A 14,828-nucleotide genomic window follows, 5' to 3' on the forward strand; every position below is an offset into this window, starting at 1 on the left:
AATCGCCTTTTCTTTGTAACATATTACTGCAACCCAAAGAAGGAACTGTACATAGTAATTACAGTTCTTTGAGGGGGAAGGGCCTTTATCAGGACTCCGGGATCTGGTGTTTACAATATAACAAAGTCAACCACATAGCTTCAAAATCTAAAGTCAGTTCTTTGAATTTCAAAAGAATAGAAAATTTCGCTACTGTTAATAAATAATGTTGATCAAGTTATTTTATAATAGTGTCACATATTTTCATATTTTTTATATAATAATATATGATTACATTAACAACACAGAATTAAAATGATCAAATATCTATGCAAACATTGGCAATTTGCTTGATAATGTGTCGTCTGTAGGAGATTTTAATCAGAACCGGAAAATATCATTTTTTTAATTTTTTTTTATTTAACCGCACTAGCAAAGTGAAAGTAGCCTGCCTTCTTTGGTGAAATTTACGAATGGACAGTTGTTGTCTACTTTTGTTATTCCATTTTTTAATATTCAGATAAACCATCACCCCTGCTAAAGCCAAACACCAACAACGTGTCTGTTTCTTTTTTATTTAGATTTATATTTTTAGCTATTTACGACCTTGATTTTCTTCGAATGGCAAATTTTGACCCGAATGGTGAGATTCTATTGTTTAAATAAACGTCTGATAAATTCAAGTTAAAGAAAACGTGTGAATGCAAGATTAAAAAGTGACTGAAGGTGAATTGGTAAAGTTCGACTTAAGACCAAAATTAAAACATAGAGTGAGAAAGGACCAGTATCAACTGATCTTTATGTCCATATTTCTATCCTAAAAGATTTGTAGACAATTGTATCTATACAGAAATATGAATTTAAATTTAGTAAATTTTCATTTCAACTGAAATTAATTTACAGACCACACACTTGTCAAACATTTTTTTTACATTAAAATTTGATGAGGTTGATGGTACAACTAATATGAGACAGGCATTACCAGAGGTAGATTTAGGGGGTGGGGTGGGGGCGTGACTGGAGCGGGCCCCCTCTTAGGTCAGTCAGTGGGCCCCCACTTTTGAAAACCACTTATGAAAATTTCTGGATCCGCCACTGATTACCTGTTTATGGGGATAAAATCTGTATGAATTATTTTTTTTTCTTCAAACATATTAATAAAAGGAATGGAAATAGCATAATGTTTCTGATCTTGGTTCTGTTGTTAGCGATTCAATTTGTTCTATAATCTTTTTACGAAAAGAAACATAAATTTAAGAAATATATATTGAGAACAGTTGATAATATAATGAACAGTTGATAATATAAGGGGAAGTAATCAAATTGTTTGTCATTTTTTTTTCGGAATTCACAAATTATTTATGACCTAAAGCTGAGGTAATTGGTGTTAATTAACAATATGTGTTGACGCCAAAGTGGTCGGGTAAAGCCATACACTTAATGGCCCCCTGTTCAAACGTTGTAGCTAGAACACTGCAATGGGTTCAGCTGCTTCAGTTTGTAACAACATGGTACATACAGTGACTGAGAAACAAATGAGTAAACAAGCTTGACAATACATGGTAATAAAAAAGCAAAGTAAATTCTACAGAAAAATAAAATGTCCTCAAGTGACAAAAGTACAGTAATTAATTATATAACAGGATATTAGGAAGATGTTGGATGAGTGCCAAAAAGACAACTGATCAAAACTCCAACCATAATATTATGATTTCTAAAAGAATATCATTATAGGTCAAAGTATTGTCTTCAACACAGAGCCTTGACTCACACAGAACAACAAGCTATAAAGGACCATAAAAATATGCACATGCATGCTCACAAACCTAACCCTTTTAGCTATATATCTAGACTATATGTTGTTAAAGTAAAAAAAAATAAAAAATGCCAAATCATGTATACCAAACTATTTATAAATGTTATAAATAATAATTATTGAATTATTATTTTTCAGAACATCCTCACATAAGATTTAACCCTTTAAAGGATGAATGGGTAACAGTTTCTCCACATCGTATGAAGCGACCATGGCAAGGACAAGTAGAAAAACCTCAGGAATCTGAAGTTCCAAGATTTGATTCAAAGAATCCTCTTTGTCCAGGAGTTACCAGACCAAATGGAAAAGTAATGGAATTTAATTCTGTATTAAAATTATTCAATAACTCTCTTTTCTGGTTTAGGAAAATCTTGCTTAAACAGGTTGTACATGTATGATACAGCAAAAGATCAATTGCCTTCCAATAAACTGCTAAATATTTAGGCAATAAACATTTTTATGACTAGAAGGAGCTTCAATAAGAACAACCCAATACACTTCTTTAAGCTATTGTGCCTTATTGTACTTCAATATCAAAGAACAACTCAATCATTCAATAGACTTCTTCAAGCTATTGTGCCTTATTGTACTTCAATATCAAAGAACAACTCAATCATTCAATAGACTTCTTCAAGCTATTGTGCCTTATTGTACTTCAATATCAAAGAATAACTCAATCATTCAATAGACTTCTTCAAGCTATTGTGCCTTATTGTACTTCAATATCAAAGAACAACTCAATCATTCAATACACTTCTTCTAGCTATTGTGCCTTATTGTACTTCAATATCAAAGAATAACTCAATCATTCAATAGACTTCTTCTAGCTATTGTGCCTTATTGTACTTCAATATCAAAGAATAACTCAATCATTCAATAGACTTCTTCAAGCTATTGTGCCTTATTGTACTTCAATATCAAAGAACAACTCAATCATTCAATAGACTTCTTCAAGCTATTGTACCTTATTGTACTTCAATATCAAAGAATAACTCAATCATTCAATAGACTTCTTCAAGCTATTGTGCCTTATTGTACTTCAATATCAAAGAACAACTCAATCATTCAATACACTTCTTCTAGCTATTGTGCCTTATTGTACTTCAATATCAAAGAATAACTCAATCATTCAATAGACTTCTTCAAGCTATTGTGCCTTATTGTACTTCAATATCAAAGAATAACTCAATCATTCAATAGACTTCTTCTAGCTATTGTGCCTTATTGTACTTCAATAGCAAAGAACAACTCAATCATTCAATAGACTTCTTCTAGCTATTGTGCCTCATTGTACTTCAATATCAAAGAACAACTCAATCATTCAATACACTTCTTCTAGCTATTGTGCCTTATTGTACTTCAATATAAAAGAATAACTCAATCATTCAATAGACTTCTTCAAGCTATTGTGCCTTATTGTACTTCAATATCAAAGAACAACTCAATCATTCAATACACTTCTTCTAGCTATTGTGCCTTATTGTACTTCAATATCAAAGAATAACTCAATCATTCAATAGACTTCTTCTAGCTATTGTGCCTTATTGTACTTCAATATCAAAGAATAACTCAATCATTCAATAGACTTCTTCAAGCTATTGTGCCTTATTGTACTTCAATATCAAAGAATAACTCAATCATTCAATAGACTTCTTCTAGCTATTGTGCCTTATTGTACTTCAATAGCAAAGAACAACTCAATCATTCAATAGACTTCTTCAAGCTATTGTGCCTTATTGTACTTCAATATCAAAGAATAACTCAATCATTCAATACACTTCTTCTAGCTATTGTGCCTTATTGTACTTCAATAGCAAAGAACAACTCAATCATTCAATAGACTTCTTCTAGCTATTGTGCCTTATTGTACTTCAATATCAAAGAACAACTCAATCATTCAATAGACTTCTTCAAGCTATTGTGCCTCATTGTACTTCAATATCAAAGAACAACTCAATCATTCAATACACTTCTTCAAGCTATTGTGCCTCATTGTACTTCAATATCAAAGAACAACTCAATCATTCAATAGACTTCTTCAAGCTATTGTGCCTCATTGTACTTCAATATCAAAGAACAACTCAATCATTCAATAGACTTCTTCAAGCTATTGTGCCTAATTGTACTTCAATATCAAAGAACAACTCAATCATTCAATAGACTTCTTCAAGCTATTGTGCCTAATTGTACTTCAATATCAAAGAACAACTCAATCATTCAATAGACTTCTTCAAGCTATTGTGCCTCATTGTACTTCAATATCAAAGAACAACTCAATCATTCAATAGACTTCTTCAAGCTATTGTGCCTCATTGTACTTCAATATCAAAGAACAACTCAATCTTTCAATAGACTTCTTCTAGCTATTGTGCCTCATTGTACTTCAATATCAAAGAACAACTCAATCATTCAATAGACTTCTTCTAGCTATTGTGCCTCATTGTACTTCAATATCAAAGAACAACTCAATCATTCAATAGACTTCTTCTAGCTATTGTGCCTCATTGTACTTCAATATCAAAGAACAACTCAATCATTCAATAGACTTCTTCAAGCTATTGTGCCTCATTGTACTTCAATATCAAAGAACAACTCAATCATTCAATAGACTTCTTCAAGCTATTGTGCCTCATTGTACTTCAATATCAAAGAACAACTCAATCATTCAATAGACTTCTTCTAGCTATTGTGCCTTATTGTACTTCAATATCAAAGAACAACTCAATCATTCAATAGACTTCTTCTAGCTATTGTGCCTCATTGTACTTCAATATCAAAGAACAACTCAATCATTCAATAGACTTCTTCAAGCTATTGTGCCTCATTGTACTTCAATATCAAAGAACAACTCAATCATTCAATAGACTTCTTCTAGCTATTGTGCCTTATTGTACTTCAATATCAAAGAACAACTCAATCATTCAATACACTTCTTCTAGCTATTGTGCCTCATTGTACTTCAATATCAAAGAACAACTCAATCATTCAATAGACTTCTTCTAGCTATTGTGCCTTATTGTACTTCAATATCAAAGAACAACTCAATCATTCAATACACTTCTTCTAGCTATTGTGCCTCATTGTACTGAAGTACTATTTCATATTTAATGAGTTAAATTGTCCCTTTATGGTCTATGAAAATTGATTGATCTGATTCAAGTATGCTATGACTTTTCTCTATGCATTTAAAAACTCCAGTTTAATTATGTATTGCATACATGTACAAAGCAACTTTTTTCATGTGTATTCCAACATACTTCTGATAAATAATTTTACATAAACCTATATTGTGACTTTTTTCCTAGGGATTTTGTGACTTTTTTCCTAAGGATTTTGTGACTTTTTTTCTGTTTACCGCTGCTTCATAGGAAGAAGAATAACTCATAAAACAACAATTAAAAAAAGTCAACTTTAAGACTTTATTTATAATTAATAATTTCTGATTTTACAAGTAATGTATTGTCTATATTACTTCTTAAATGAGATGAAAAAATTAAATCATTGCCGCAACTGTATGTCAAACTTATCATACACCATTTTTTCCTGTGAATTTTTTTCCTAGGGATTTTGTGACTTTTTTCTGTTTATGATTTTACATATTGATTTGTTCACTCAGGTTACTCCAGAATATGACAGCACATATGTATTTACAAACGACTTTCCAGCATTACTTGAGGAAGGACCTGAACCAGGTATAACAATAACTTAATTTTAATCTCACCTGACCTAATCAAAGTGGTGCATGTCTTCCTCGAATGCCAACATTTTAAATGTGACCTATTCCTCGAATGCCAACAAAAATATTTTAATAGATGTTTATATAATAACAATAGGTGTTTTTAGAACTATCTAAATGTTTTTAAAAGTATAAAATAATTAGCGAACTTGATAAAATTGCAACATTTTATTACTTTTTGATAAGAAAAATGGTAGATTTTAAGGTTAAAATTATAACATGTAGTAGAATTTTAAATGAATAAACAAAATTAAAACGTTTTTACAATTCCTTGCTTTCTATTAAAAAAAGATAATTTGGTAATGGAGGTGTTTATTTACATAAGACTTATTAGTTTTGAATATTTTATAAGTAAATATAAACTATACGAAGATTTTAATTGAACAATTTGTTTAACTTTAAAAATCATCAGAATTAATTGATTTATAAGTAAATTTGATAATTTCCAAGCTGGAAATGTTACAAGGTTTAAAGAAAATCCATAAAATAGGGTAACAAGAATTCTGATGATTTGTGACCATAACGAATCACCTTCACAATGTTATTCTATGAAACCCTACAATAGAAAATTGTAAAAGGTTCTGCGGAACTAGATACTAGCTTTTGATCATAAACAATGTTCTATCCAAGTTTGGCAGTAATAAATGACAGTTTGAGAAAGTTATTATCATTTTTAAACCTTTTACCACAGAATGAATATTTGTGGAGGCCGCTGCCAACTAAGACGGAATGTATCGCTTTTGCGACAAAAGTTGCAGGCTCGACAAAAAGGGAGAAATATTAAAAACAAGAAAAAAATCTGAAAAAACTGAAGAAAATAAAACATAGTTAACTTAAATTTCAAGAAATTCCATCAAGTAATATGGGAGAATATTACAGCGCACACAACCATATAAATGTTGAAAAATAAACTTTGAAGTCCAAAGAGAATTTGAGCAAACTGGATTTCATGACAATATGCACATGTTGACTTTGTTTCATTTTAAGATAACAAATCCATATTTATTTAAGTACAAATGCAGTAACAGCAACACATGATTTTCAAAAACTTAAAAAAAGATGAACTTGTTTTAGCTACCTGTATTTACCTATCTGTTTAATTAGTATGATTGTTTTGATAAGCATTCATTTTTGTTGTGATAACTACTAGCACCTATTCCTTGTATCATTAAATGTGAATTTGATTAACCTCTTTTCGAAGTGAAATATCAAAATGCTACATTTCCATTAGAAAACAGCAAAGATCTTGAAAGACTGCTTTTTATTCATGGCACTTGTTTGTTATTTTTTTTTGGTTTTCACATTGTCATGTGCTTTAACATTATTCATTCAATCCTTGGATATTACTTGAAATGAACTTGTTATTTAATTTCAGTAATAATAATAAACTTGTCAAAGGGGAATAACTCTTTTTGATATTATGCAATATTCAATTCTGACTTGTTATTAGATATATAATTGATTTAATTGATTTAATTTCCTCAACTCAGTATGAAGGGTTTATATTTTAAGTAACCAACTAATAATTGAATTTATTAAGTCTGTAAGTAAAAGGCAACTTAAAAAATGTGTAAATATGGAATAAAGAAGAAATTAAGATTAACTGTGGATCCGTGTACTTGTATATCCGTAAATTATAAAATTTGGTGGATTATGTAAGTGGTAATTTATGGATATTTGATTTTGTGATCTTGCCAAAGTATGTATACAAGGTTTTTGCTCATTTCTGAAGGCTGTATTGTGACTTTGAATTGCTAATATCTTCATCATTTGGTCTCTTGTGGATAAATGTCGCATGACACTTATACCATGTGACATCTCTATTTTTTATATACAAACTAATAAAATATTGGTATCCCATGTATAATTGATTACCGGTATATTTTTTAGCTCCAAGTGATGATCCGTTATTCCAAGCAGCCGCTGGATTTGGAACATGTAAAGTGATATGTTTTCATCCTCACTCTGATGTCACCCTGCCAATCATGTCCAAAGAGGAGGTACGAGCTGTGATTGACAAGTGGGCAGAGATTAATGTAGATCTGGGGAAGAAATACACATGGGTGCAGGTAAGTGTCCTATAATGAAAGGAGATAAAAGTGTAAGTCAAGTTCAAACAGTGTGAGGGCTGTTTAGCCAGTCAAGGTCATCAAACACAACCATCATCTTTTAGATTAATTAGTCATTAGCCCATTATCACAAAATGAAAGACCATAAGTGTCAATATACAGTCTTTAACAATAGAAAGTGATTTTACCATATATCAGAGAGGGCGTCAAGGGGGGGATCTGCAAGGAAGAACATGAAATAAAATTGCCATTTCACAATGAAAGAACAATTAGAAATTTCCTGCAAGTTGATCTTTTTACCAATTTCACAAAATACATTGATTAATGAACCTTTTTCACGGCTGCATGTGAAATAAAAATGGCAAATCACGTTGCACAAAAGTAACCTTTTACAACCGTCATCAGACTTAAGACAACATGTGACCACAGGATCTACCATATGCCTGCTGCCATTTCCCTAAAGGATAAAAAAATGCTACAAAAACATAATTTAAATATTGCATGAAAAATCAAAGATACTGTTGATAATTTTGTATGCATTTATAAGGGCACAGAAGTTGTGTATGGCTTTTTATCACAAATTAAATGGCATACTTATACCAATAAACCAGTTAAATTTCGTCTTTTTTTCATTTTTTCATTTTTAGAAAAGTACTGAAATATGAAATTTTGAGGTGAAATATCTTAAAAAGAAAATCATGAAGTAATACTGTCTTTGCATACTTGAAAGTGAGGTCCATGGATTCCATGATTTAAAAGAGTTCAGACATCCTTATTGAGGTTAAAATCTTTTAATAAGAAATTATATTTTATGTCTGTTTTTCTTTCTTTCAGATTTTTGAAAATAAAGGTAGTATTAATGGATGTTCTAATCCACACCCTCACTGTCAGGTAATAATCAATTATTTTAATTTTTTAACTGACTTTTCAAGATACATTTCATCATTTCATTTGATGGATAATATCGCATTCTGCTGAAGGATTTTTTTCCATTTACATTCAAACTAGTTAAAACTGTTATATTAGAAGGTCTAGAGTCTAGACGGGAAAGGGGGGTGGGTCTGTATTTCTGTATTATTTGGCCAAGACCACAATTAATGACCCAGCTTTTCGTTGTCCACTCATATAGTTCCCTGTTATTATAGTGTATTTAAAAAAAAAAATATTTCCCTTTCTCATACATGCTTAGTTTTTCTGGGATGGAAATGAAAGAAGAGAGCTAAAATAAACTTTTGTATGTTTTATTTTAACTGATTTTGATTAGGAAAGAGTGATTCGGCCAGGTGCAAATATATTTACACTTTTAGGAACATCTCTTGACTTGAGGGGTATGGATGTGTATTGGCCAAATTTGTATGATGTAAACATACAACTTTTCTAAAAATTGCATATATTTTTGGACTTGCACTGTACATTATTCTCAACTCTTTTTTATCTCATTTTTTCTGTTCTTTATTTTTTTTAGCCAATTACTGTATTGCCTTTTCTGTAAACCCCAATCAATTTAACCCTCATATAATGCATAGGCTGATTCAGGGGAGGGCCCTGCCCCCCTCCTTTTGTGGGGAAATTTTTTGTTGATTATATAGGGAATCACTTATGGATAACTGGAGACAGGGACCTCCTTTGGTCAGTCAGTATGCCCCCTTATAAAAAGTTCTGGAGCTGCCACTGTACTGAGGACAGAATGTTCATTCGTTTATCAATTCATCAAATAATCTTAGCACCGCATTTCATTAGAATCTGTTGAACAGATTTTAGTCAAATTCTTCTCTTGTAGTGTAATTGTATGTGCTATATTTAAATCTGATAAGCATACAAAATGAAATATTCATGTTCTTGAATTGCTCCCATTCTGTTATGACAAGCAAATAACTTTGCTAAATATCTTCAACTAATGTATATTCTGCAGGATATAAAATATGATAGGAAATTGACCTTATAATTTCAAGTCAAAATTGGATCTTGTGTTTTCAAGATCAATATTCAATCTTAATTAATCTTTTGTGTTGAAAATATGAAGATTGTTTTGAATTAATATTCAAATCTGAATACTTCATAATTTTTTTTAAGGTTTGGGCCAGTTCCTTCTTACCTAATGAACCAATGGTAAAAGATAGAACACAGAAACAGTATTATACAAAACATGGAGCACCAATGTTAGTAGATTATGTTAAAAAAGAACTTCAAAAACAGGTATGAGAAATGAAAAGTTTTGCTAAAGGTTTAGACCATTCTTTTTACACAATGTTACGTATGCATGTTTCTAAATAACTATAACATTAGTTCAAGAATTTGAGATATTGTCATCTCACCTCTATTCCCGTTAGATAGCAGACATGCTCAGTTTTGTGTGATTTTATACCAGATTTTGTTCAATTTATTTGTTATAACATTTAAAAGATAAAACAAGATAGCAAGATTATGAATTTAGAATTTTAATCAACAGCGCTTGAAGATACTGAAATGCCGAAAACAAATTAATATTTTTTGTTATAGGTTTTATTTTACAATCAATTAGAGACTTGTATATCAGTTAAAACTTAATCAAACAATTTGTTTTCAGGAGAGAATAGTTTTACAGAATGATCATTGGGTGTGGTTAGTACCATACTGGGCTGTGTGGCCTTATGAAACCATGCTATTACCACGACGACATGTACTTAGGATAGAAGACTTAACAAGTGAAGAAAGAGATGGTGTGTGTTCTGTATGTACCAACCAATCAAACCTCATTTGAAAGTTGGTGATCTTTGAATAATATGATTTAAAATCTCTTATTTAGTAAAATATGATAGAGATATACAAGAATTTCACTTTTTTGTTGCCTCCGGTTATTATCTCATGCCTTTCTGTTATATTGTCTTTATATGGCATTTTGACATCACTCTGTGCCTCCAAGAAAATACATCTCAATGGTACAATTTAAGCAAAAAACACATCAAAGAAGAATGGGAAAAATAAATAAAAAAAAATTGTAGGATTTTGAAAAGTATATTATGAAAAATGAATAAGGAGGAATACTATGAATGCATTTATTTCAAAGTTTAGAAATAGTTCTTGTCTAATGCCTTCTGCTTAAGTATATGATAAAAAGATCATAGCATGTCATTTTTCACATCAGACCCATCAGACCCATAAACAGCCCTCGTTCATGGTGTATCATTTCTCAAGTCTTTTGGCTGTTGGGCTGATATCAAGACCTAGGGCCGATAAAAGGTCTGATATTAAAAATTGCCATGTAATAATCTATACTTATTGCTTTTGAAAGAGTGTTAGAATGAAACAAGTGCAAATTGTTCTTACTATCTAACTCAAGTTATTTTAGTATATGTTATATGAAATTGGAAAACTCACTTACTAGGGACACTATAATCTTAAGTTTGACTGGATTATGAAAACTTTGATCAGAAATTACATTTTACATTTTATACGTAAACGGATCTATACTTTTTTCTGTGACCAAATTTAATGGTATGTTTTCTGACAAGAAATATTTTAGACTTTAAGATTAATTTTTTTTTGTATGATAATAACTAATATTAAAGGGAGGTAATTTACAGCAAAATATGATTTATGATACACATTCACAATAATGTCCTAATTATATCATGTTTTGTGCAGCATACTTATAGAGTAAATATTTCATATAACTTATATGAATGAATTGTTTTTGTTTTGTTTTTCAGCTTTAGCGGACATAACCAAAGAATTGTTGACAAAGTATGATAACATGTTTGAAGTTTCTTTCCCCTATTCCATGGGATGGCATGGTTTGTATTAGATTTCTATATAGCTGTTAATATTGTTAGTCATATAATTGTATGGTGTCTTATCTAGAAACCAATATTTTGTTCCAGTTGATTGAACATTCTGAAATTTTAACATAATCATTCATGCATTGTAATAATGAATTGTTAGTTATGATCAAATCCTTTCCACATATTGTATTTTCATTAAATTTTTTGTTGTCTTTTGATTTCGGTATGTTACCATATTACCTTTACCTTGTAAACATCAAAGGAATGCTGATCCAATTCCATCATCAGGTGGGGTCCTCCTTCCTTGGCTGTTTCGGCGCTATTCCACAACAACCTCCAGAGGTGCGCCGGCTCAGGTGATCAATCTGAACCTGGAACTGGATGGCCTACACGGCTCCGATGTCTCAACTGATGTCATTGCTGTTCTTATGTAACTGAATGCTGTTCTGTATATCTATATCTGTCCATTATCTACACAATAACTGTTCATTGTCTAACACTTTGTACTTTTCCACACTTCGTCTCTTTTCCTCCAAATCTACTGTGATGCCACTTCTGCTTCTCTACACACTTCTGTAATCAGTTTCTTCCTCTCTGCTCCTACCACTCCCAAGGTCCTAAGTGCCCGCCACATTGACTGTCCTGCAAAGCCCCTGCATCCGACTTCTATTGCCAAACACCACTTCCTCCATCCCCGCTGTTTGCAATCCTCTACTAGCTGCTGGTATTTTGCCATCTTTCTTTCATAAGCTTCCTCTATTCTGTCTTCCCATGGGACTGTCAGTTCCAGCAAGACCACCTGCCTAGTTCCCTGTGACCAAATGACTATCTGGTCTTAGCGATGTCACTGCTATTTCTGCTGGGAAACTCATATATATTTTTTAAACACTCCCTCTCACTGATTGCTTGAGTCCTTCAGAAAACAATAAGAATTGCAGCACACTAGACATTAGACAAGCATGTTGTTAAAGAGACAGCCAAGGCCTTTAAAATTTGATACCTTAAAGCTCTGATGTTATAAATGCATGAAGAAAAAAAAGAATCAGTCTTGGTGAGGTGAACCTATGACAGTTTAATGTTTTTATATAGTTGTTTCATTTAGAATGTAATTGTATATTATTGTATATTAAATGCAAATATGTAATACAATTAAATAGTTATTTACTGAATGTCTTTGTAGGTGCACCAACAGGACCACAATTGAAGGGAGATAATCAACATTGGCAGTTACATGCCATGTATTATCCCCCTTTATTGAGATCAGCAACAGTCAAGAAATTTATGGTTGGCTATGAAATGTTGGCACAACCTCAGAGGGATCTTACAGCTGAACAGGTAATATCAAAAGACAATGGAATTTAAACCAATAATAAGATCTGGAACTATCAGAGAAATAAAAAATGCTAAAAAAAAATCGTTCAGTGAACTAAATGCTTAAGAGGGCTGGCAGGTATTAATTGATTTTTTTTTTATAAATATAGGACTTTCCTATTTTTTCTATAAATGAACTATATTATATACTTGAAAGAAAAATAAAATCACTGTTTATTTAAGTTCACAATCTGCCTTTGGAAGAAGCATGCATTTTGTTAAGGTACTTTTTTTCTGTTGAACTAATAGGAGAAATATATAGGTAAAATCAAAATAAAAAGAGAATTAAATTACAGAAATCGCCTAATTTTTACAATTGCTTAGTTTAAGTACAGCTAATTTGAAAATGATGATAAAAAATGTAAGTCACTGATGAGTGAAAAAAGAGATATTTCAATTTTAATGCCAAAAAAAAGCATTTTTGGCACCAAAGGGAGATAATTGGGAGCTTTTTAATAATATAAATATTTTAAAAGTTATCTCGGACCAAAACGAATTGATTTCTTTTTTTGATTTTGTACCATATGATAAAATAACAACTAATAGTGTAATAAATAAAATTTAAAATGAAAAAAAAAAGTTTAAATTTTGGCTGAAATTTTTGTACCCCAAGAAATCCCTACCATAGCTGATAAAATCTGTTATAAACAGTAAAGAAATCTACACATTTTGAAATAAGAATTATTTAAGTTGATTGCACTGGGATGCATCTCTATTACTTATAATAATTTGTTTTCTTTTTTAGGCAGCAGAGAAACTCAGAAACCTACCAGATATACATTACAAACTTAAATAATAAGACTTTTGTGTAATAAAAAAAAGGCAGGTTTTTGTGAAACAAAATTAGGAGGGAAGACTTTTGAAGAGAATAATATATTGTTATGGCAATCATTTGTATAAATTATTAATTGTGTTGGCAGACTTTTGTAGAAAAAAAAATGTGATGGGTTCTAATATGATTTTCTTTATGGCTTTATAACAAAGCCATGTTCTAATTCAAATAAAACATTGGCTGCAAGTGATTGACGTCACATTCCAATCAAAATTACAATGTGTGCTGTGTTTTGATAAAAACAGAAAATGGAAAATTTCGCTAGCTAAGAAATTAAATAAAATCATTCTAAAAGTAAGTTTACATGTATCTTTTCATTTGTTTATGGTTGATTTTTATAACAAATGGTTTCATCAAATCAAAATGGATGCTTTTTGAACAGGTATGGTAGGTCTGCAATGAAGTACATACGTTCTGAATTTTCCGAGTTGCAGAAAGTTTGATATAGGGATAGTGATCTTGTGGCAGCACTGTTAACTAACTTCTTAAAAAGTTTCATATTTTAGAAGGTTGAAGCTCTGGATGCTTCATATTTTGTATATAGATGCCTTATGTTATGAAGTTTCTGTCTGTCACACGTCCATTGTCCTTGACCTAATTTTCATAGTTCAATGACTACTTGATAAAAAAGTTAATATTTTTTGTAATGTTAATTTCTCTCTTATCAGACCTTTTCAACATCTCTCCACACCGACTAATGACACCTACAGTTTACAGATAAAATGGATGGGTCGTCTCAAAGACAAAAAACATCATGATTATCAATACGTACCATACTGGATTGGCGGTTATGTATTGTCTTGACTTCACAGCTTCAGAATATATATGAACCAAATAAACAAATAAATATATTTCTCTGTCATATAATATTCTTATTTTGTATGTATTTACACGACATTTCATGTTAAAATGATTAAAACAAATACAGCAACCATCCTGTATCCTGATCCGCTTTCTCTTCAATTTTTTGATTATGTGAGTCCTTTACCAAATGTTTGCCGCATGTAAATACAGATTAATTTGTTGGTGTAAAAGTGTTTTATGAAAAATCTGGATTGTCTGTACGTCCGTATCACACTGGTGAACATGATGAAATTGGTATATTTTTAATCGATCGACACCTTATGGGTGATGTACATATTCAAATTCTGAAGGGATAATCACTTATTGATTTTGAAGGTCTAAGGAAAATATCACATCTAATTTTTTTATCAACGGCGGACTTCTCCTCTTCAAGATATTTTGTAAGAGTTGATGTTTTCCA

The 14,828-nt window shown here is 31.0% G+C and overlaps 1 protein-coding gene across 1 annotated transcript; it reads left to right on the forward strand.

Annotated features, from left to right (window-relative positions):
• Nucleotides 1–482: 482 nt before the first annotated feature.
• On the forward strand, nt 483–13,862 carry LOC134714569 (galactose-1-phosphate uridylyltransferase-like). Its single transcript, XM_063575921.1, has 10 exons — nt 483–622; nt 1,934–2,103; nt 5,412–5,487; nt 7,422–7,600; nt 8,435–8,491; nt 9,674–9,796; nt 10,167–10,299; nt 11,290–11,373; nt 12,542–12,696; nt 13,478–13,862. The coding sequence occupies exons 1-10, from the start codon at nt 601–603 to the stop codon at nt 13,526–13,528; spliced, it is 1,050 nt and encodes a 349-aa protein (XP_063431991.1). The 5' UTR covers nt 483–600; the 3' UTR covers nt 13,529–13,862.
• The last annotated feature ends 966 nt before the right edge of the window (nt 13,863–14,828 follow it).

This window comes from Mytilus trossulus, chromosome 4 (genome assembly GCF_036588685.1).
Source record: "Mytilus trossulus isolate FHL-02 chromosome 4, PNRI_Mtr1.1.1.hap1, whole genome shotgun sequence".
Taxonomy (NCBI): Eukaryota; Metazoa; Mollusca; class Bivalvia; order Mytilida; family Mytilidae; genus Mytilus; species Mytilus trossulus.

What these genes read in the sequence shown, in the direction of transcription:
- LOC134714569 (XM_063575921.1), top strand. Translation starts at nt 601, where the DNA reads ATGGCAAATTTTGACCCGAATG. An exon ending in ATCCACACCCTCACTGTCAG is followed by an intron (nt 8,492 to 9,673) that starts GTAATAATCAAT and finishes ATTTTTTTTAAG; the next exon opens with GTTTGGGCCAGTTCCTTCTT. An exon ending in CTATTCCATGGGATGGCATG is followed by an intron (nt 11,374 to 12,541) that starts GTTTGTATTAGA and finishes ATGTCTTTGTAG; the next exon opens with GTGCACCAACAGGACCACAA.